The 22,761-nt window shown below is 40.0% G+C and overlaps 2 protein-coding genes across 4 annotated transcripts; one reads left to right on the top strand and one right to left on the bottom strand.

Moving 5' to 3' along the window:
* Nucleotides 1-146: 146 nt before the first annotated feature.
* Nucleotides 147-14,112, bottom strand: LOC145483487 (uncharacterized). Of its 3 annotated transcripts, XM_081461995.1 has the most exons (13): nt 14,004-14,112; nt 13,461-13,751; nt 12,702-12,821; nt 11,962-12,085; nt 11,553-11,690; nt 9,548-9,757; nt 9,116-9,297; nt 7,254-7,350; nt 5,892-6,322; nt 4,107-4,854; nt 2,974-3,010; nt 1,834-1,981; nt 147-284 (listed from the first exon to the last, which is right to left on the bottom strand). In XM_081461995.1, exons 2-13 carry the CDS (start codon nt 13,622-13,624, stop codon nt 263-265), a joined length of 2,421 nt encoding a protein of 806 aa, XP_081318121.1. In that variant the 5' UTR covers nt 13,625-13,751; nt 14,004-14,112; the 3' UTR covers nt 147-262. The 3 variants fall into 3 exon arrangements, with proteins under 3 accessions (XP_081318121.1, XP_081318123.1, XP_081318122.1); XM_081461997.1 differs by lacking the exon at nt 9,548-9,757; XM_081461996.1 differs by lacking the exon at nt 14,004-14,112 and having other exon boundaries at nt 12,702-12,766; nt 13,461-13,608.
* Nucleotides 14,106-21,530, top strand: LOC145483497 (protein YIPF4-like). Its single transcript, XM_081462017.1, has 5 exons — nt 14,106-14,514; nt 14,881-15,052; nt 16,510-16,587; nt 18,221-18,334; nt 20,179-21,530. Exons 1-5 carry the CDS (start codon nt 14,129-14,131, stop codon nt 20,314-20,316), a joined length of 888 nt encoding a protein of 295 aa, XP_081318143.1. The 5' UTR covers nt 14,106-14,128; the 3' UTR covers nt 20,317-21,530.
* The last annotated feature ends 1,231 nt before the right edge of the window (nt 21,531-22,761 follow it).

Below are 22,761 nucleotides of genomic sequence, written 5' to 3'. Positions count from 1 at the left end.
ACAGGGTATTGATTTAAATAAGGTATCAAATTTTAGATCAGGTCATAATTAGGATAGGAAAAATCACAGATTTTGATCTTAAATAGAGTAAAGGTTTTGGGAAAAGGGCCGCACACTCCCACCCGATATTTCTGAGAGTACCCCCTCCCCCCCCCCCCGGGCGCGAGGAGACCTCACATTAAAATTCCACGATAAAATCCGGTCGCGTGCAGGGTGAAACCTGCGGCAAACTGCACCAGTAAGAATATGACATCATCTTAGCTTATTTGTCGCTTTGATCCAATCTGAAAAACAACGGAGAAATCACTGTATTACAATACCGTGCAGGTTTTCAATAAAAACATGAAGGGAAAAGGGGGGAGGGGGCGGGGGGGGAGGAGTATGAAACTGGCCATTTCCGAGAATATTTTTGGGGTTAGCGTTTGCTAATATTTTGTGGTTGACTAGTGTTATAAAAGGTATTTGTGGGAGGGCGTAGCCATTTGATAAGGTAGTTTGAAGTTTACATGATAATCGCATGGAAATTACATGGGAACTGTGAGGTTAAAATCCAAACTCTTGCTGTAAACAGACCTAAATGTACATGACTTCGTTTCTTTTGCAACTCATGACCGCACGAGGCTGAGCAATTCCTTCAACTTAAAAACCCCTATTTGCAAAACCTCCGCATTTCAGGCTTCCTGTTTTAATAGGATTGTCAACCTATGGAATTTTACCGCATTTCAGGCTTCCTATTTTAATAGGATTGTCAACCTATGGAATTTTACTTGTAAATCTGTGCCTTAAAGTAGCCTTTCCAGTACCGATGTTTTTAAAAACTTTTTAAAACAAACTCTGACCAGCCTTTTGCGAGCAGCTCTTGGTCGCTTGTAAGATCGTGCGCATGCCATCGTCCATAGCGCACACTAAACATTCATATATTTTATTGTGTAATTTTTAGCTTTCGTAACTAAATTTTCTATTTGGGCGGCACCTTGCATGGCTCCTTTAGTCTCGTTGGTGCTTGCCCCTTTGGGTATTATACCTTTTCTTTCGTTTATTTTTTTTTTTTCCTTAGGGCACTGCTTTTTCACGTAGTTATGTATAAGATAATTGAAACCCAAAACAGTAACTCGATAGACAGAGCGAAAATCACAAACTCATGACAAAATTGGCAAGCGCGGGAAATGTCACCTGATAACAAGCAAACGGTGGTAAAGGCGGGAACGACCATTTAGCAAAAGTTAAACATAGCTGGTGGAAAGCGGGGGATGAAAGTAAGTTAAGTCAGGATTCATTAGTCCCGGGGGAACTCCTATATAAAAAGGACGGGGGCGCTCGTCGATAATTTTGAAAAGAATCCCTGAGAGCTACCAAGATCTTGTTTTGTGGGCGTGGCTTGAATTTTTTTTCACCCCTAAGAGGTACCAATTCTCAAACAAAACCTTAACTGACATTGACTTTTTTCGGCGCAATATCCTAAACGATACCGCAAAGGCTCCCGCTGTGGATCTTTATTGGCTGAACACCCTAAGAGGTAACTTTCTTAACCTCTAAAAGGTGCGACGCGTACCCCCGTCCTTGCCATATGGGCGTCTCCCCTCGGGTCAATAGTTTAACTTTTGCATCTGATTTACCAAAACAGACGAAAGGAAAGAACACGGTCCATGAGTTGTTTTAAACCAAAACAGGCGCAAAATAACATTCAGTTCAAGTCATTCTGAAAAGCTTGTCATTCAAGACAAGGTAATGACCTCAACCTGTAACTGCCTGAGTTGGTTCCTCGCATCTGGGAAAATACAGATACTTGTCACGGCCTGCAGGGAATTCAGCAAACACTGACGATTCACTCACCTTGGTTTCTTTCGTCTGTCGAACTCAAAATAACTAAACAGAGTCGACGACGCTCCAGAGATCTGTGAATCCTTTGGACTGTTTGACTTTGATTTCTTTTTTGTTAATCCCATGGAGCGACATCTGCCAAGACCAGTAGTTCTTGTTCCTTTAGAAGCAAAGAAAAAAGACACTTTTTTTGGACCGTCCTCGTTATTTTCAGTCAGACGTTGCTTCAAGTAAAGAAAAGGAAGAGTTTGCGCTTCTCTTTGACCAATCAGAAAGTCGAACGAGCATGCTCTAGACGTTCTGATGTCAAAAAGTCGTCAACGATACAGTGTAGGTCACTGTACCTCGGTTACTTGGCAACCTAGGTTAAAAGCCAATTGTACTATCGATTCTCGAAGACAGGAGATCGACCGGAAAAACGTTTGTCCTTAAGCGACTTTTTCCCCACAGGATATACTTTAAAAATGTCCCATCGACATGTCGGAGTGCCGAGCTGAAAATCGTACGGTTGGGCAGCAAGTGCATACTTCGAGAAAGATGGAATGCTAATCGCGAAGGATAAGGAAAAAAAAAACTAAATTCCCTTCGGGATTCAAACCAATGATGTCCCCAACACCGGGCAAGCGCTCTAAGCTCTGAGCTACGGAGAGACTCCTCGCAAACAAGGCAAAAGACCATATTCGTATTCTCGGTGACTCACTGGAACTAGCTTGCAATGGAGGCTCAAGTGGGGAATATCATTAAAAAGAGATCGATGTCATTTGCATTTGAAACGACTCCCGCGTTAGCCTCGGTTGCAAGCTAGTTCCAGTCCTATACCGAGAATACGAATGTGGTCGATTGGTTCCGATTTTACCGCGACGTGTTTTGAGGAATTTTTTCAGCTGTGGGGTCTTTGGTACAAGAGTATTAATAAGAGCAAGAGTAGTGACACGTGCATTTTCATCATTAGTGATACATTGCTCTTTCCAAAAAGTTGCGTCGCTGTGGAAACTAAACCTTGGTCGCGCAACAGCACAAGGACAAGCGCACTGATTAATTTAAAGATTTTATAGCAAGGATGCTTTTCATTCTAAACATTATTAAAAAAAAAAAAAACAAACAAAGCAGTACTAATAATACTAAAAATAGCTGAAAATAAAATGGTGGTACCTCCTTTAGAATTCAGCCGAACCAGTTTCTTCATGGTCTGCAGCAGAGGGAAAGAGATAAAGGTTTTAAAAATGCCTGAAATATGGGCAAGTGGTGACTTGGCAAATATGGGCAAGTGGTGACAAGGTTTTCTTATGGGCAAGTCTACGTGTGTTGTAGAATTTTGAAAATGTAACGATAACACGAGCTATCATAGGATGAAGTTCAATTGGCTACGTTAACACCGCTATGATATCAGATTAAATTCTCCAAAGTAGACTTGATCTTGTATGGTTATATCACCTCACAACCAAACAATAAATAGACCACGTTCGTTATATCAATGTGTCTCTAAGACTGCTGGGGGTAACCCTGCGATGGACTCGCATCCCATCCATGGGAGAGTAGAAATACTCCTAGTCGCTTCATGCTACAGAAACCGGGATAAGCTCCGGCCTGATGGGCCACTTGGCTCGTATACAGACTTTACTCACCTCTTAGCAGGGCTGTGCTCTAGAGGTACTCAGGCACCACAGGCGACTAACTCTCGCCTTTGGGCAACTGGACAAACTCACTTTTTTCATATAAGCTTAAGTGCTGGGCACCCAGGATTTCATGGTTAGGAACCTTTAGGCTCCCCTTAATTTTTCTTAGACCACAGCCTTGTCTAAGGCTTTCAGGACAAACTGCTATCTTTGGTGGTGTTTTCTTTGTATCCAAGTCTCTTGGGAATTGAGGGACAACGGAAACTTACCAAAGTTGCAATTTTGTCCTGAAAGCCTCGGAGCCATGTTACAATATCGATATTTTTACTATAATTGCTACTAATCTCGCAATCCAATTGGCTAATTTGCCGTTGTCGGTAAGAGTCTAGACAACGCTGTTCGCGTCAATGTGTCAAGCAATGCCTTTTTCAGCTCACGCTCTGAAAAAAAAAATACACTTTCTTTGACGTTGATATTGTGGTAAAAAACAAATCGAAATGTGCACGTGGTTTAGCGTGGTCTGTACTCTTATCGACCACGATACGCGTCATCACAGTGGTCACAAGACCGCGCTAACCCACATCCGATTTGTTTAATCGAACATGGCCACGATCAGAAGACGCAAAATTTCTAATAGGTTTTTTTTTCTCACAAAGGGCATCAACATACCTTGGTTCCCGCCGCACTGCCTTGCATACGAGGTACATTTCCTCCGAAGGACGGTGGGGTAAGGCGGAAGACACCTGACTGTGTAGGGGTGGGTGTCTCACCGTCTGTACTCATCTCAGTATCTGACAAGTACCCACTATCGACATCTATCACCTCAATTGACTGCACGGGTATACCATCCTCAGCTTTGGTGTTCTGTCTCAAAGACTCCGATGTTTGATTATCACGTTTTCTAGTCTCCATAGATCCCCTGTAGCCAAAACGTTTATCCAAGTCTGACTCATCGGATTTCTCAGCGTTGGCATTCTGTTCATCCCGTATGTTTGATGAATGACTTGTTAACACGCTTTGCTTTTGCAGTTGTCTAGGTGAACACTTCAGCGTCTGCGAGGTGTTACTTTCTTGACTCATAGATTGTTCCTCCCGCTTGTGTTTCGAATACTCAAACATTTTCTGTTTGGCTATCGGACTTTCGTTCGACTCTCCACAAGTTCTTACTTCATTCTCTTTGTCATTCTCCTCCATATCCTCGTCATTGCTACAATTCGTGGCAAGTTCACTGTCGCATAACTGTTCCTCTATGTTATCTTTTAAGATGGTAAGAAGACCTCCAGGTTGTGATGTACTTGACGTGGTTGTATCTCCTTCATCTTCTTCAGTTTCTAAACGTGTTTCATCTGCTGGACTTTCCTGCTTTGCATCTGAAGAAGAATCTGACGATTCACGTCTTCCAGTGATGTTGAAATACCTTAAGAAAAACGGTGGGTCGTGAAATAGTTGATCAAAAATTTAATGTACACTGAGTGATCTGATTAGAAATACCTTCCCAAATCTATCTTCGTTCACGCATTGGCAGCTGTTTCAGTGCATTTAATTTGATAATCGCAGTAAGTGGAGCTGTCCTTATTAACACATAAATGTAATTAACGAGGCATGACTCAAAATTTAGCCATATTATGAGCGGCAAGGGAAGTCTTTGAAAAGGACTTGTTGTGACTGACTTTTCAACAACTCAAGCGGAAGTGAACTACGCTCCTTGACTCTGAAGATGACTTACGCTCAGGATATCTAAATGTCAATCACCAACAACAGTTCTTTTCAGAACTAGCCTCGCCATAGTCTGACCAGAGACGTAGACGTTTAGTTCTTTGTTACAAGTTATTTATCTTCGAGCGCTGGAGAGCGAACGCGCAGCACTAGAGTGGCCGCGAAGAGGGCGGGGCTACCCCTTGAGTCCAGGCTTTTTCAAACCCCCTGCGGATAATAATTCGAATTTGAGTTTTGCTTGGGAACTTGACAAACCCAATACAAAACTGATGGTCTGTGGACAGAATACGATGACATGTTTTGCACTTCGCATTTCTAAGCTAGTTTGCAATGCGTTGCGATGAAATTTACAGGCTCGCCTGTAAAGTATCAACAGAATCAAGAAAAAGCAAGTGAAAAATATGTTCCAAGAAGCGTTCATTCTGTTCCAGTAAAACTTTGTACTAAATTTGTAACTAGTACATTATGCTATGGGAATGTTATTTTATGTAATGTACTTTAATGTTAATTTTGTTTTGCCTTACTGACCTCGTTTTTAAGACGATAATTCAAAAGAATTTTGACTCTCAAACGAGGTTAGTGAGGCTAATTTAAATGCATACAAAAGAATTTAATATTTGAGGCATTTTTGAAAAGGGTCTACATTAAGACAGAATAAGAAACATTCATTTAAAAGCACTCGCACAGGTTCTATAAATTTCCCACTATAGGTTATCTAGACCACCTTGCCATACATACCTGCTGATTTCAACTTTATCCTGTGACTTGACCTCGTGACCACAGACTTTAAATGGGTTCTTAAACTTTGACCTTTTTATCCCGTGACCTGACCCCGCACTAGTTGCCCGCCGTTGTAAATGCGCCGGCGGTACATGGGAAGACAAGGGCTTGGGTCTGGCCTTCAAAGCTGTATACATGTTGAAAATTGAATCATCATCAAGACTTTCCTCGTCAGTCTTTCTCGTCTGTACCGGCGGTACAAATGGCTTCCTTGAATTAGCGGATGGCTGAGAACTGAGCATTAGTCCTGAGAGGTTTTTCTGCACATCATACCCAGTCTTCCCTCGCTTGTTCATGACCGAGTGGCCAAAGGAAGACGTAGAGACTGGGGTGGAGGCGTCTGAATGGCTGTTGTCATCAGATTTATTGTCAGATCCTAGATTGATGACCTTGGTGGTAAACAACGTGTTGTGGTTAGAAAAAAATTGAATTCAGCAAAAATAAGGATTTTCGAAGTTAAAATTAACAGCCTGAGCTAAGGCTTGATACTGCAAAAGAAAATTATCATGAAGCCTAGAGCTTTCTAAATTATACTGTTCCACAGTGTGCGAGCAGCGAGCAATGAGCAGCTCTCTGTCTCAGGGATACCATCACAGTTCAAAAGTTGAAACATTATAGTTATTCTCTAATGAAAGCGCAACTAAACGGATTGTGAACCTCTCCCGAGAAATAATCTTACTTGCATCGGGGAACGATTATATACCATTGAAACACCGACAAATTATAACCAGGTGGAAAGAAACGGCTGAACGTGACTTTCAGCACGTTGCAAACTCGGCTGTAGGTGTCTAGTGGCGCGACGAAAGAAGGCAGCGAGGATGAACCACCCAATACTGACTACCCCCTCCCTCCCCCCGACAAAAAAGACATTTGTCTGAAAAATACGCTTAACCGATAACAAAGACATCCAAACATAACGACTTAATAAAAAAGGTAAAGACTAGCTGAAGATAATACGCTAGAAAGTCACGAGAGCTTCGAAACCCCTCCGCTTCCTTCGGAATTCTAAAACAAGAAGTTAATATGAAGTGGGTCACAATAAAAGGCCCGCATGAAATGCCATGGCCGGGTTGTTCAAAGCAAGATTGAGCTGACCCAAGGTTAGCGAGAATTTTGATTTCAATTTTGTAACTTTTCGGTGAGGTTTTCTGTTTATATTGTTTGTTCTTCAGTTTTGAGTTTGAATAATCTCAAACTACACAGTACATAAGCAGTGAAAGTCATTTTGATACAAGAAAAGTCAACTCTTCGGTTAACTTTTAATCCTGGGTTAGCGTTAACCGGCTTTTGAACAACCCGGCCCAGGTGTTTTGTGCGTACCTTGGTGTTTTGAGGGCTGAAGTCCGCCATCACTTCATTGGATATGGGGTTAATATTACCAAGTGCAATACCAGTGGCTTTCTCTCTCGTCATTGACCTGTCAGACTGTTAAGGTCATTCCTCACATTTGCATTGCGCATCCTTACGGCGCATAATTTATGGCGTCATTAGCGCGCGCTTGTGCACGCGCACATTGAAAACATGACGGATTTGCCTTGATATTGAGCTCTGTCAGTTGAAAATTGGCTCTAGCTCACCAACGAGTACGGGCACCCCAATTTTTTTTCCACTCATTGTAATCAACTAATCATAAGCTTTGCGTGAGAAAAGACTGATCTAATTTCTATTGCTGAAAATTGAATAAATAAGAAAAATAGCAGATACACGGTGGTCTTTTCTATTTGGCAGTCGGTAACCACGTCAAGAAATTTGGTTCAAATTTTTAACCAAGGATTTAGCTTTCTGTCTGAATCAAACTTAAAACGTTTATTTGTGTCCGACACAATGTATTCACTGTAGTTTAATGCGTGTGCTTATGAGTCCGGGCTCACAAAGATGTTACAATTACTGGGAATGCGTTCTTATAATAAGCATTAAATAATGCCAAAATGGGGCATTTTCAATGCCTCACTGCTCCTTAATGAGCATGGGCACCCCCCTTTTTTATTTCAAAATTGAAGTTATCATATGACAAATATTCAGTGGACAAAGTTTGAACGAAAATCTATTGTCACTTTTATTTCAGAGGAATTATCTTAAGGAAACATTCCTTCAAATTAGATAGTAATTTACACAATTTTTTTTACGATCGGTGACTTTCCCATACAATTCTCCATATACACACAAGCTGTCCCATACACCACGCATGCAGAGTCGAATTTTGAGCTAGGGAAGCCTGTGATCCAAGAGGAGACTTAAACGGAAGAGGTTACGCCTTCCTCAACCCTTTGAACACCAAATTTGCGCCAAAAAAATACCGTTTTTAACCGTTTAGTCAGGTTTTTTGGCTGCCATGACGCTCCATAAGCCTACGTTTTGCTAAGAAAGCTTTTTTTAACCAAAAGGAGAGATTTTTCGAGGATTACGTACAAAATTGAGCAATATTTCAATTCCGGGCACGCGCATAAGCCAAAATTTGGACTTACTTTCTTTTTTTTTTTGCCATTAACCGTTCTCAATTTTGTTTGTTGCCCCTTTCCTTTCTTTTTTTTTCTCGGCCCTTTTACTCTGGCTACCTTTTGCGTTGCATGGTCTTTCTGGCTGCCGTGAAAAGTTGGATGTTAATTACGGGCGAAGGCTAGAAATGGACCTTGATCAATCATAGGCATAGTGGACCATTTAACCGCCGTTTTTGCACCAAAACTGATAACGTTTTTCGGTTTGCGACGTCGGAATGTCGTCGATATCTAAACCTGACTATTGTACGGAGAGGCCTATGCTAGCTCTACTATCTGCTTATCAAGAATATCTGATGACATTTAAATTGATGACGTCACAAGTCGTACAAAGAGCACGACCATTAATTACGTAATATGCGTAATTGGGGCTCAAAGGGTTAAGATGTAAGATCTAGTATTAAACCAAGTGGGCTCAGTTATATTTGGGGGATGAGGGAGAGGTTTGTTCAAGGGGAGGGGAGCTATTTTTACAGTAGAAGTCACATCGAGAATGTTCTCTCGCTATCACACAGTCCTTGAACGGGAAGTGATAAAGCGCTGAAAGAGAGTTCTCTGCTTACTTACCTGAAGATGCGTAGGTTGTCCTAAGGAAGATTATGTTAAAACGCAGTACTATGTACATAGATGAAAAGATTAAACAAGAAAACAGCAATTTGAATTTGATTTCTTATTGTATAAGGATACGGCCCAGCAAACTCTAGATCGCCAGGCTGCAAGCCCTCTGGCAGCTCATTCAGAGGAACCAGCTTCATAGAGACTGGATCAAACACCAGCTGGTATAAAAACGTCTCATCTGCCTGCTTGAAGCTCTTCTCATAATCATCAGGGACGTACATCTTGGCTTCAATTCTCAAGGATCTTATTAGCTAGGTAGATGTGATTATAAAGACATTTTTATTGTTAGGGACTATGTTAATTGAATCCAAACCTACAGTACAAACTTTCTTAGCTGTACAAAAACAATTTCAATCTAACTGCTTTTCATGAATAAGCAAATGAGAACTTAGTAGTTAAGAAGTGCTCGTAACTACTCTGTGTTTGTGTTTTTCTTGCTTGATTTTAAAGCAAAAGAGACAAGCAAAATCTTAGGAGTAAACTTTTAATTGCCAAACCAACCTTGTGAACACTGGATGATTTCCTGAGTAATTTGATGGCTGTTTGGAGACCAATGCCCTTAATAGAGGGCAGGTAATCACAGCCGGACAGGATGCACATGTGTCTGAACTTCTCTTGAGTGAACTCATGCAGCTTAAGTTTTGTTAACTTGGAAAGATCTGCTAGATCAACTGCTAAACCATGACCATATGCATCCATCTTGAAGATTACCTGAAAACAAAACAAATTCTCCTTAGGGGTCTCCCTCTATGGACTCATTTAAATTTATATTTCAATTCTTGCAAAGTCACCCAGTGACAAAAGTGCAAGATTAAATAAGCAAAACCCAAACACAAAAATAAACAGGGAAAGCTCAGGTAAAATAGAATAAAATTACTGACAATAGATAAAAGTTGTCAGAGATGGTGCCCATAAATTTTGTGAGAGTCTATCAACAAGTAATCAAATGAAAGAATGTTCCAGCCAATGATAGTTCTTGGACAGAAACTATACTTGTCTTATAGGTGCCACAGGATGTGTGGAGCAGGATGAATTTCAATGAATGAGATGATCTGGTTTTTAGAGAACACTGATGTTGTGCATAACTCGGGATATTAATAGCAGCCTTTATACAGAAGTGTAAGTTTAGTTCCTTGTCTCCTTTTCTCCATTGTTGACCAATTTAGTTACTTCAGGCCATTAGTCAAGCAACCTTCTTCTCTCGTACACATTCTTGTTACAAAGCTAGCTGCTCTTTGTCGAACCTGCTCAAGCTTATAACACTAGTTGGGAGAATTGGTGATCACTTTTTGAATTATCATGATCATTATTTTGTGATTATGTGTAGTTACTCTGAAGAGAAATTTGATCATCAAAGTGGTCAAAGGATTTTTGTCTTAAGGGGTGCAAGTTACTGTCTGTGTTTCTCTGTGCTAAAAAATGCTTTTGTTTGCCAATCAAAGCTCTCCAGTCACAACTTCAGAAAAGCAGCTTGCTAAAAGGCAACTAGTGGAGAAATTGAACTTGCGGACTGGCAGGACGTAGTTAGTAACAAGCAAATCAAAACACTTGCTTCGGTCAATTTTGTATTTTTGTTGTTTATAGTCATTATAAATATCTTAAATAGCAAGGAAGGGATTCTAGCCATAGATATTGCCTCAGTCATATTTTTTCTGATTGTGTCTTGTAATGTGACTAGGAGCGGCCAGTAATGTGCTCACTAATTCAACAACACATCCAGCTTATCAGGCTGTCTTTTAAAGGAATCAACAAATTTGTATGATACAGGATTGTAAAATTACTAATAGCCATGTCAAAGTTTGATATTGATGGGCATTCATCACCTTGCCATAATAATTTTACAACCATGATTGATGCAGTTGGAAAACTTTTGAGTGACTAGGCTAACCAGCTACATGGACTAAAACTAACAGAGCAAACTTCATGGTCACCTTCAATGCAGACAAATGCAGGGGCTGTTAAAGAAAGTAACTTTAAGTTCAACTCACATTTTTATTGTCAGGGGTAGTGGGAGAGGGGATCATGTGTACTAAAGGCATCTGTGGTCAAGTGTCGATCGACACCCTTGATCAACCATCGGTCGACATGTCGACCAACATCTCCATCGATACTCACTTAACACTGAATCGACGTCTTGGTCGACAGTCAGTCAGGAGTCGACTTATTTTTGCAGACATGCCATAGAGTGTCAATCAATACAATGATTCAATCGACACTCTACCAACTACCGACTGACTGTCAATAAGATGTTGATCGAGTGTCAATCTAGTGGCGACCAAGTATTGATCGAGAATGTCGATCGGGTGTTGATAGAGATGTCAATGGAGTTTCAATCAAGGGTATCCACTGAACAGTTGATGCCTTTAGTACAAATGAATTGATCTGGGGAGATGAGAGGGTCAACCACCAGCCAACTTACAAGTACTGGTATAATGAAACAACTGATAGCAAGTCTGACCAACACAATACAGCTTCTATGAAGACCTGTCTTGAGTTGCACACCTACCTTTTGACATCCATACACAAGTAAATCAGAGTCCTCAGATATGATGGCCTGTGCTATTCCAGCTTTCATAAGATATGCCAATTGGGCGTCAGCCTCGTAAGGTGCTACTATACAGTCAACACCCTTCTTTCTACATTCCTTAAAAATGAATTACATTTATTTTAATGAGAGTAACCATTTTGGAACTAATACTTAGGGTGTAGATCAATGGAAGGAATCATGGCTCTTTTTTTTTTGATATAACAATGGTGAGAGATCAATAGTGCTAAAAATCCCTTCAAGTGAGTGCACATAGACAGAGCTGGTTACTTGAATCTCATACGGAGCACCGTGTCTTGTATCCTGAGGTATCCTACACCTTGCATCTCACATCTCATATCACATTTCAAAATCTCACAAAACAACATACCTTTATGACTTCCAGGGCCATCTCAGGGGTGATATCAACACATTTCTGGAAGCATTCCAAAGCCTGTTGTCTGTTACCAACTCGCAGAAAAGCCAACCCTTTGGCCTTGTTTTCTTGCCTTGTCCTTTCAAACACAATGACATTGTTGTTTAAGTGGCATTTGACAAGGCAGTGTCAGTTCAATACCACAGTCAACACTCTTGCCTGACTCAAAACACAAAGCATTGATTTTCTCAGCTCTGACATCAATGAGACATATTAATATATTTGTTATTTTCTTTCATACATGGAGTACATGCCATTACTGCATGACTTTTTCCTGTGATAGACTAGTATCCCATCGGGGGAAGGGGGGAGCAAAACTCCTGCAAAGTAGTTTTCTTGATGCTATAGAAATAAGGATAAGCTCTAGTGCCACTGGGATGCTTAGGTGCAATGCAGACATTCACTTTGACCTTTCCTTCCGTAGGTACCAGTCTCAACCCCAGAGCCTATGTATTTCAAGTCAGTGCAACCAAACATATAACATCTTGGTTCCAGTTTGATTGTGCACTTGAAGTTTAATAATAGTTTCTGAACATTTATACAAAGATCAACCACTTTTATTAATGACTAACTTAAGATCTTCTGGTCTCACTCAGAAGTCAAATTCTTGGTGCTGACCGAAAAGGATTGTGACCTCTCTGAACAAGATTGACACAGTACATACATGTAGACTGGTATTGTCACTTGCTACTTACTTTCTTCGTTGTGCTTCCTGTCCAGCCTTGGATGGTAAATAAGATCCATCAAAAACCAGAATTGGCTTTACATTGAAATGAAGCAGCATGTTAATGCGTTTCAAAACGTAATTGACATATCTAAAACAAAGTTGACAGATATAGTTTAACAAGTTACAATCTTGACAGTCTACTTGAAAAATAGTTTTACCACAATTGCTACTAATCTCGCAATCTGATTGGCTAATTTGCCATTGTCAATAAGAGTCCAGGCAATGCTGCTCATGTCAATGTGTCATGCAATGCTTTTCTCAGCCCGTGCTCTGAAAAAGACATTTTCTTTCATGTTGATATTGAAATGTGGTTTTGCATGGTCTGTACTCTTATCAACAACGATACCTGTCATCACAGTGATCAAAATTTGTTGTGGACTCACTCGCCTGCGCCTTGTGAGTCCACAATGTTTTGACCCCTGTGATGATGCATATCATTGTCGATAAGAGTACAGACCACGCTAAACCACATTCAATTTGTAAATTAACTTATTCACGCCAGGATAATCAGCCAGTTACACCAATGTCGGCGAATTTCTACTACAAGCTGTTTAAAAAGGTAGGTTTTAATATAAGTTTTTCAATAAAAAATAATATTCAGCATGATTGGTTGATAAAAGCATGAGAAAGTTCGCTTTTTGTGTTAGTGATGTCACAAGTTGAACGATTTTATGACTTGTATATCTGGTCTAGGGAAAACACTTTCACACAATTGACAAACGCTCACATGAAGCTTTTCTTTCCTTCTACTAGCTCCATAGCACATCCATAAGCTCCCTTGTGAAGCCAGCAATAAGCGTCCACCCCAATGACTTGGCCTGCAAAATCTTCAGCAATTGAAACAGGCTTCTGGATTGGCTTCAGTAGAGGAAGTAAGCCTTGGATCCCCATTTCTCGGGATCTTTATCACCAAGAATGATTTGCTTTCGTATGAGGTCTGTTAAAACTATTACGTTTTTCCCTCCACATTATAACTTCGACGCCATCACAGCACACGAGCAAGAAAGCAAGCTGTTGGCTGCAGAAAACAAAGAAATAAGATGTGTTAAATAGAAGTTTTGACCTTTTTCTTTGAGATTTTGAACAAATACAAGTGATTTCCGGCAATCGAAGTTTATTTCGAAAGGGCGGAAGGTGAAAAAACCGCCAAACACAAACAAAACACAACGTGTTTTCACACGCCGCCATTTTAGCTCGTACAGAGCAGCTTCTACAAAGCTGTAAATTCGATACTTTAAACCAAACAGATGCACACAGATTGCATTCTTACCTTGTCTGTACATCATTTAACAGTCCGATTAAGTTTTTTTTCGTTGAAACGCTACCATTGAGAAATTAAAAGACGAAATATTCTTCAGCTTACGCGAATAGACATACAAAATTTGGCGCCACGAGATGGTACCAGACTTCTCACCGTCAAATTCACTCGACTGGGGGTTGGTTACGATAACACCACCAAAAAAACGTAGAAGCAAAATGGCGGCCACGTCAGTTCCCCTTTATTCTCCTTCTTCGCAGCCTATTTTGGAAAACATGGAAGCTGATCCACCGGTAGATGAGTTTTCATTTGGTCCTCCGATGAGTCAAGATTCATCCATGTACTCTGGATCTATTGAAGCGCAGGAGGAATTCATGGAAAGCGACAGGAAAGATGACGACTCCAACGGCAGCCCTCGGTACAGATTTCCTTTCTATTCGCAAATTTTTAACAAGAAAAACTACGACTGGCTGCTCGAGGTGGACGAAACTGGTGATGATGAAGACTTTAAGAAGCCACTGCTGTGAGTAAAGTTTCTAAAGGTTTTTGACTTTCTATTAATTCAATAATGATTTCAATTCAATTAAGCTCCTGTTTATTCTATAGCCACATGTAAGCATATATGCCTGTGAAAAACTTAAGTTTAAACCTTTTTTTTTTCAATTCTCGCCAATGAAATTGTGGAGAAAAGAGTAATTAGTTAAATCAAAAACTATCCACTTCACGTTTATCGATCCACAGCATCAAAGTAATGACTTCAAGTTGTACAGTATGAACTGTGATGTTCAGCTTATGGTGAAGATCATGCATGAAAAAGATATTCTTCTCCTATCAGAGACACAAGCACACGCAGCAAATCGTTTACTTATTTCTTGTTCTACTTTTCTAGTGAGGAACTTGACATTGATTTACAAGATATTTACTACAAAGTTCGCTGTGTAGTGTTCCCTCTTCCATCCCTGGGGTTCAAAAGAGATGTGCTGAGGGACAGCCCTGATTTCTGGGGTCCTTTGCTTGTGGTGCTGTTGTATGCAATGCTGGCATTGTTTGGACAATTTAAGGTTAGTTTTGTTGAATTCACGTTGCGTTTCAGCCAGGCTTTTAACCAGGAGTTTAAAAGTGGACATTTCCAATGTGCTGCAGGGTCTGCTCAAATGGACAATTTATAAACTTGAGCAAGATGTGAAAAGATAACATAATTTTTTTAAAAAAGTTGGTGTCCACGTGATGCCTAGACACCCATCTGGCTAATTGTATGAAAGGGTTAAGCTGCTTTCTGAGAGGGATCAATAATGTAATTTCTCCATCTCAAAACTAGCTTTAAAAGAACTGTATTGCAATTGGCAAGGAGAATTGATTTTTTGATCATATTTGAGACTGATACGGGGAGCAGTTTTTTTTTTTAAATCTGAACAGTCTACACAAGAAATCCTGGAAATCTCTTTGAATAACTGTTAACTGAATACAACTCCTTTAGAGGCATGAAATCTGAATTAAAAATATCCTCCCCCTTAGAGGAGGGGGACATTGGGGGTTTCTGAACACTGCAAAAAAAATTCGGCAAATACTGCAATATTGCAAAAAAATTGCGTAGTACCACAACACCAATCAGCCAAGTCGAGACTCAATGTAATACCAAAACTACTACTCTGTGTGTTAAGCTTAGCGCATATAACACAGAAGGAACAATTAGGAATTTGTAATTTTCAATTTAGACAAAATAAACAAAATAAGTAACATCCCTTGGTGTACATGTAGGTAAGGTTAAGTCTGCATACGAGTCAAGTTTCCCATCAGGCTGGAGCTTATCCTGGTTTCAGTAGCATGAAGCAACTACATGTAGGAGTATTTCTATTCCCCCCTGGATGGGATGCTAGTCCATCGCAGGGTTACTTGCAGCAGTAAATTTGTTGGTACCCATTTATACACCTGGGTGGAGAGGGGCACTGTGAGGGTAAAGTGTCTTGCCCAAGAACACAACACAATGTCCCCGGCCAGGGCTCAAACCCGGACTGCTCGATGCGAAGACGAGCATACTAACCATGAGGCCACCACGCCTCTATGATCCATTGGCATGTTGGCTAATGATAATTAATTAACAAAAATAAACTTGCCCTTTTCCGATCGGAAACTGGAAAAGGCTTGGAAAAGTAAATGTTGGAGGATTTGGAGGATAATTTTTAATACCATCCAAAATGTCAAAAACTGCATCCCACAAGTTCAGAGAATACCGCAATATTGCAATTCGGGATTAACATTACTGAAATACTGCAAGAAAAGTTGTCCAATACTGCAAACTGCAATGTCCCCCTCTTAAAGGAGTCACAAAGAATGTATGAATTATTACTAATGAAAAAAATGGTTTTAGAGTATTTCAGTTTCTTGTCTAGAGAAGTAAAGCTGGGTTAACTGTCTAATGAAGTAATACAGGAAGACATGTTTGTTAATTTATATTCTTTGTATTGGTTGTTGTGTTTGCTGAGATAAAAAATATGAACATGAGGTGTTTTATCAACAGGTTGTTTCATGGATCATAACAATATGGCTTCTGGGCTCTCTCATCATCTTCCTTCTGGCCAGAGTACTCGGAGGAGAAGTAAGTTATTTATCAGCTTGATGATTTGTTACCATTGTTGGCAAATACATATGCATAGCAAATGTAATTTCTCCATACACCAGGATGTGTTTACTTTGTAATTGAGAAGTTCAAACAGTAGAGGTCACAGATCATATGATGTCATTTTAAGGGATCCTGTGACTGCATACATGTAAACTTAATTTATGCCACAAAGTAGCAAAACTTTGAATCCTTTTTTATTGATTCTAATCAACAATGATTTAGATAAACATATACAGGCAAAAACTAACAATAGACAAATCCGACGTTTCGGCGACATCTTGGCGCCATTGTCAAGGGAAACTAATTAAATATGCGATTTCAAGAGTAACTAAGAGTTCAGAGTTTCTAATTTGCATAAGTTAGACAAAGACTTTAGCGTGAACTGAGTCTGATTGTACATTTAAACACGGTTGTAATTGTTTAATGAGTAACATCTCATTAATGAGACAATCAAACTTGTTGTGGCATTTTTTCAACACGCTAAAACAATTGCGAATGTCATCCGGAATCCTACCTGTGTATCTATTATCATAGTGATTGCGTACTGACGAGGTCTTGCTTCTATGTCCATCAACGCGTACGAACAGATGGCCATGGGTGTAACCGACATAACCAGCATCGCACTGGTCACACTTGAAGTTATACACAACGCATTGTTGATCAATGAGCTGAGGCTTAGGTTCGCTTGTCGGGAACTCCTGGGCAATCTTGCGGCTCGCAAACACCGGTTGAACACTAGTCTGCAGCTTCACACTGAGATCTTTCAACTGTGTCTTCACGATATTAGCAGAGTCCTGGTCTTTAAAGGGTATGACAACCCGAGTAGTGTTTTCTGTCGTAGATCTGGACCGTAATGAGGGCTGGTCAGCGACCTTTAAATTTAGGAAGGTTTTGACAGTGGAGTCAACAAGGTGCTTGGGATATTTCAGTTTAGAGAAAACAGACTTCAGTCGTTCGCACTCCTCAGTGAAGTAGGACCATGACGAAGACAGGCGATGTGCGCGATCAAGCATAGTTGTCAATAGTCCGCGCTTGTACCAATTATCGACATGACTGTGGTAATGGAGAAGCAGACCACTGTTTATTGGCTTCACAAACACTTTAGTTTCAATACGAGGTGCTCTGTTTAGGAGTTGAGTACCGAGAAAGGGAAGCATTCCATCATTTTCGACCTCCATAGTGAAGTTGATGGCGGGGTGAGCGTGGTTGAGGGTGTTAAGAAATCGCGCTAAAGTCTTTGTCTAACTTATGCAAATTAGAAACTCTGAACTCTTAGTTACTCTTGAAATCGCATATTTAATTAGTTTCCCTTGACAATGGTGCCAAGATGTCGCCAAAACGTCGGATTTGTCTATCGTTAGTTTTTGCCTGTATATTTTTATTGATTGCAATAACAAAGTGGAAATGTGGAGAAAGAGAAATGTTTAGGAATTTCCACGACAGTCTACCATTAAAGAGCATTTATTTGAAGGGCAATTGAAATTTCAACATAATAGAATAGAATAATTATCAATATGTTAATTAAAGAGAAAATGGGATGGTAAACAATCCTATTCATGTTCCCAATGTTATTCGCAAATTTTAACGGAGCTTTATCAACCTATTGTAGGTGAATTACTCTCAGTGCCTGGGTATCATTGGTTACTCACTTATCCCGCTGGTCTTGACTGCTGCTGCTCTGCCATTGGTTCATTATTTTCCCATGGTTAGCTTCACTGTCAAGGTATTATTGCTAGCAAACAAGTGTAGAGTAGGAAAAGTTAACTAAACATGCCAGTGTTCTGAAGTCTTGTAGCTTCAAGTCATAATTTTTACTTACTGAACACCATGCTGTCCTGTTACAGATCAGTGACATTTTTACTATTCTTTCCTGTAAGGACATTTATGGGCAACAAATATTTAACAACTATTGGGCGAGGGTGGGCAAAACATTTTGATTTGTCGTGGGTGAGCAGACCAATTATTTGCTGAAGCCAAAGGCTCAGGCAAATAACTGATCTGTAAGACACTGACAGATCACAATATATTATTTGTAATCACCCAGTTCAATAACTGTTCTCAGGGCTGTCAATAACGGCCTTAACCTGTAGCATCTGTTATGGCTGAGCATGCTTGATGGACCCTTGTTGTTATGGGTGAACTTGGCTGTAGTTGATAGAGTTCACCCATAAAGTGACAAATTCGTTATGGGTGTGAAGATCACGGCTACAGGTGGATCAAAACTTAATGATAGCCCTGACTTCTATCATTTGATCACCAAGTTTCTTTTCATATTTAAATTACTCTCTGAAAGCCCAGGGAAGTGATCTACCATTTTTGTCACAAGAGCATGGTTACAATTATGCCTGATTGGAATATTATTTCAGGGATTTCATTAATGTTTTCAGCAGAAGGGCAACTGGTTTTCACAGTTGGGCAAAACATTTTGAACTGAACTTTTTTATAAGAAAAAATGTCCTCTAGATGGTCAAACCCGGCAGACGAAATCCTTCTCACAGCTGGCCAATTTGCCCAATCCCTGGCCCTTAATGAAACCCCTGATTATTTGCAGCAAAACTCATTTATTGAATGAAGGAATGGCATTAACTCGGAAAAGAATCTGAGTTCCAGATGGGATTTGAACCCACATCCCTCTGTGATCTAGCTGGACACTCTAACAACTGAGCTACTGGAGACTCTATTGTGAGCAAGGGTGAAATGTGGGTCTTGTACTGGAACAGCATCAGGCGGTCACATGGCCAAATGATGACTTGGCAAATATGAACTCATAACTGCATTGCGCAGGCACATTAGAGCATATCAAAGATGCTACCAACCAACCCCCAAAGTGATCACCCTCCAGCTAGATCACAGAGGGTCGTGGACCGTTCAAATCCCATCTGGAACTCGGATTTTGTTCCAAGTTGATGTCATTTCTACATCTAATATTCTTTGTATGTAAAACACATTAAGACAGTATTATGCATTGAGGAGACCATTATTTCTAGGCAGTTATTTGCACGTCACATGGTGGGCTCTCAGCCAATGAAAACAAACAAAAAATGCATCGAATGATAATAAATGTTATGGGCAAGTGATTGTATTGCAGACAGAAATTGTGATATTGCTTGTACTTGATGTTGCAGAAGCCATGCTTGGCTAGCAAAACCACTGCATTGTGTTTTGAATCTTTTTGCTGTCCCTATTTAGACAGTCAGTTGGGTGTAGAGGGCAATGCAAGAGTTAAGTAACTTACCTGAAAACACATCGCAGTGACCCCTGTCATGGATTAAACCCAAACCATTCAATAGCTCTTTTTCACAATTAACTTTCTTTATTCGCATTACAATATAGTCTAGCATGTATGTGAGGCAATTTCAGGCTATTTTGTAGTTTCAGCCTGAAATTTTCTCGCATCCACATTGGATTACATTGTATTGCAAATGAAAAAACTAATCGTGAACAGGGCTATTCATAATTCAGCTTGTTATGTAACCATTAGGCCATAGTTCTTCCAAAAGAAATGCACCTCCCAAAGGACTATATCTGACTCAAACATTCTAACACTTAAATTCACTTCTATTGTAGTTGTTTGGTGTGGTGTGGGCGTCATACAGCGCCGGATCTCTCCTCATCCAAGACGAACTCAAGAATAAGAGACTGTTACTCATGTATCCCATCTTACTCCTTTACATATACTTCTTCTCTTTGTACACTGGTGCATGAGACAATCCATGCATTCACCTGCAATATAATGATTGATTGATTGATCTAAGTACTAATGTTGCTAGAATATGTAGTGCTGAAATGAAAAGGGGCTTCAATCTATATGTGTCGTAATTGAAGGGGTGCTTGGGAGAAGATCGTAAGTGACATCTGATAGACTAGAAGATTCTCTCAGCGAATTACATTTTGCTTCCTTGTACAAAAGAGAAGAATTTGATGTGAGATAAAGAGTCCCTTAGGCCTTTTTCCCATGCACCCCTTAGATTGCTGGGACACTTTCCTGCTCCTCCTTCAATGCTAGCTTGCAGCAACACAAATCAGTTTACCCAACATTCTAGGGGAGAGTGTGGTGAGAGCATGAATTCCTGTATTTTGAGCAGGAGCAAAGTGTCCCAAATAACTGTGGTGGTATTATAGGTCGTGTTTCTGTAGATGATTCTCTCAAACCTGATCTCGAAGCAAAATAAAATCTTAAGATAGAAGGTACTTAAAAACAATAATCAAACTCAAGACAAATACAATATAGGCATGAAGGGGGTAATATGGTCCAGTTAGAGAAAAGCAAAACTTGTTGTTATTGTTGTTGTTGTTGCTTTATATAGAATAGATAGAATTTTTATCCAGCTTGTCACGCAGTGCGTGCAACCCTAATACCGGCTGTCTTCTAGACTGGTAATTTAGCCGATAACTCTCAATTTATTGGTTTTCCTTTCTTTGATATTTTTAAGCTTGGAGCCCGTAAATTTCGTTTCTCGCTGGGTAGTAGACAAGGAAATGATGGGATTGCTTTGAAACTGCCTGAAGACTTAGGGGAAGTTTGTATTTGGCAGATGTAGTGGTAAAGACTTGCGACAAACAGGGACGTGAGTAAGGTTAGAATTAGCGGTAACATGGATATGTACATTTTGCCGTGTAACTTACAGGTACTGTAAACGTTTTTAAATTTACAAATTTCAGATTGGCAATAAGGTTGCGCGAGAACTCTCGTTTGTACACTGTGAGTTTTGAATTCTATTTTCTATTATTGGGCTTCAGGTAGTTTTTTCGTTTTAGGTAACATGTTAAGTTTAAAATCTCAGGTTGTTTTCGATACAGCTCTACTTATTTTTTCCCTTCACAATTCGACTGTACTGTACGAGTTGTAGACTAGCTAAATAACTTATTTACCAAAAATGTAAATACCGAAACTGGGAATAAAATATGGTATTGACGGATTTCTGTCGTTGTAACCTTTCCTTATGTTCAAACTTTGTTCATTGTCAAACCCATAGGCGTACAGTTATATCTGAAAAATTACACAATTCATTTCTGATTGGTGGAAATTAACAATAGGTAGTAGGTCCAGTCGTACGTTCGTTGGGGGAAGGGGGGGGGGGGGGGGGACGCGAGCCCCTTCCGGCTGGGCAGCGAGAAGTTATCACTCGAGCCTAAGAGCGAAGTAAATTAGAAAGACTGTAAATATTCAATGTAGGAGTGTTCAGGAGAAATTGTCATTAATTTTCAATATAGTTGAACACTTTTCTGACATTTGAATGCATGTATGTAACTTATCAGGGCTGTTTCCGCATTGCATTATCGTCAAACCGGAGACATCAAGAATCAACCCAGCTGTTTCTTCTTCGACAAATAATTGCGGGTATAATTCTTAGCTGCACTTAAACTGACCATTTCTCTGTTTTTTTCGGACGTGTTGAGCTGAACCAAATACAACTACGTGTGTATTGAGAGTTCCTGCGTACGTTGGGAACATCTGCACCGCAAAAAGGGAAAAAGTAAAGCTTTCACAAGAAATACTTCCCACTTCCCTTAAACCAATAATTTTCTTGCCACAATTATCCCAATTACGCAAGATATATGTTCCAATAAGTCTGTCTGTGCCGTGAAAGTGAAACCTGTTTCTGCCAATGGAAACGTCCCCTTGCTCTCTGAGGTCAGACAAAACTATCTGGGACCGCTCGTTAGTCCTTGTCTGTGTTTTCTGTCCCTTTGACAACAGCAACAAAAGAAGGGTATTTGTGCCAAGAAAGAGAGAACAAACAAAGCAAGGTCGGATAGTGTCCATTGAGCTGATGTAAATTAAGAGATTTACATTAGGTCAGGTATTGCAAATGAATGGGAGTGTAATTAAGGATTTACACTACGAGTGATATTTTTAAAATTCTCTCAAAATTGCCCGAGCCTTTGGCGAGTGCAATTTGAAAGAACTGTTCAAATTCACGTAATACGAGTAGTGTCGATCCTCAATTGCTCGACCTTTCATACGATTACTCATTTATTGTATGACTGAGAAAATTACGAACGCACGCTCGTTAACTTGCACTGCAGTGCCAATTAATTGGCGTGCTCTCAGGCAATCGCAATGAAGTGATTCAGTTTCTCAGTCATGTAATAAGTTAAGTAAGTATTCAATAATATAGACTTGATTTTGCCTTCGATTAAAGTTTT

Source organism: Orbicella franksi, chromosome 4, assembly GCF_964199315.1.
Source record: "Orbicella franksi chromosome 4, jaOrbFran1.1, whole genome shotgun sequence".
Classification (NCBI taxonomy): Eukaryota; Metazoa; Cnidaria; class Anthozoa; order Scleractinia; family Merulinidae; genus Orbicella; species Orbicella franksi.
This window is presented reverse-complemented; position numbering and strand designations above follow the sequence as displayed.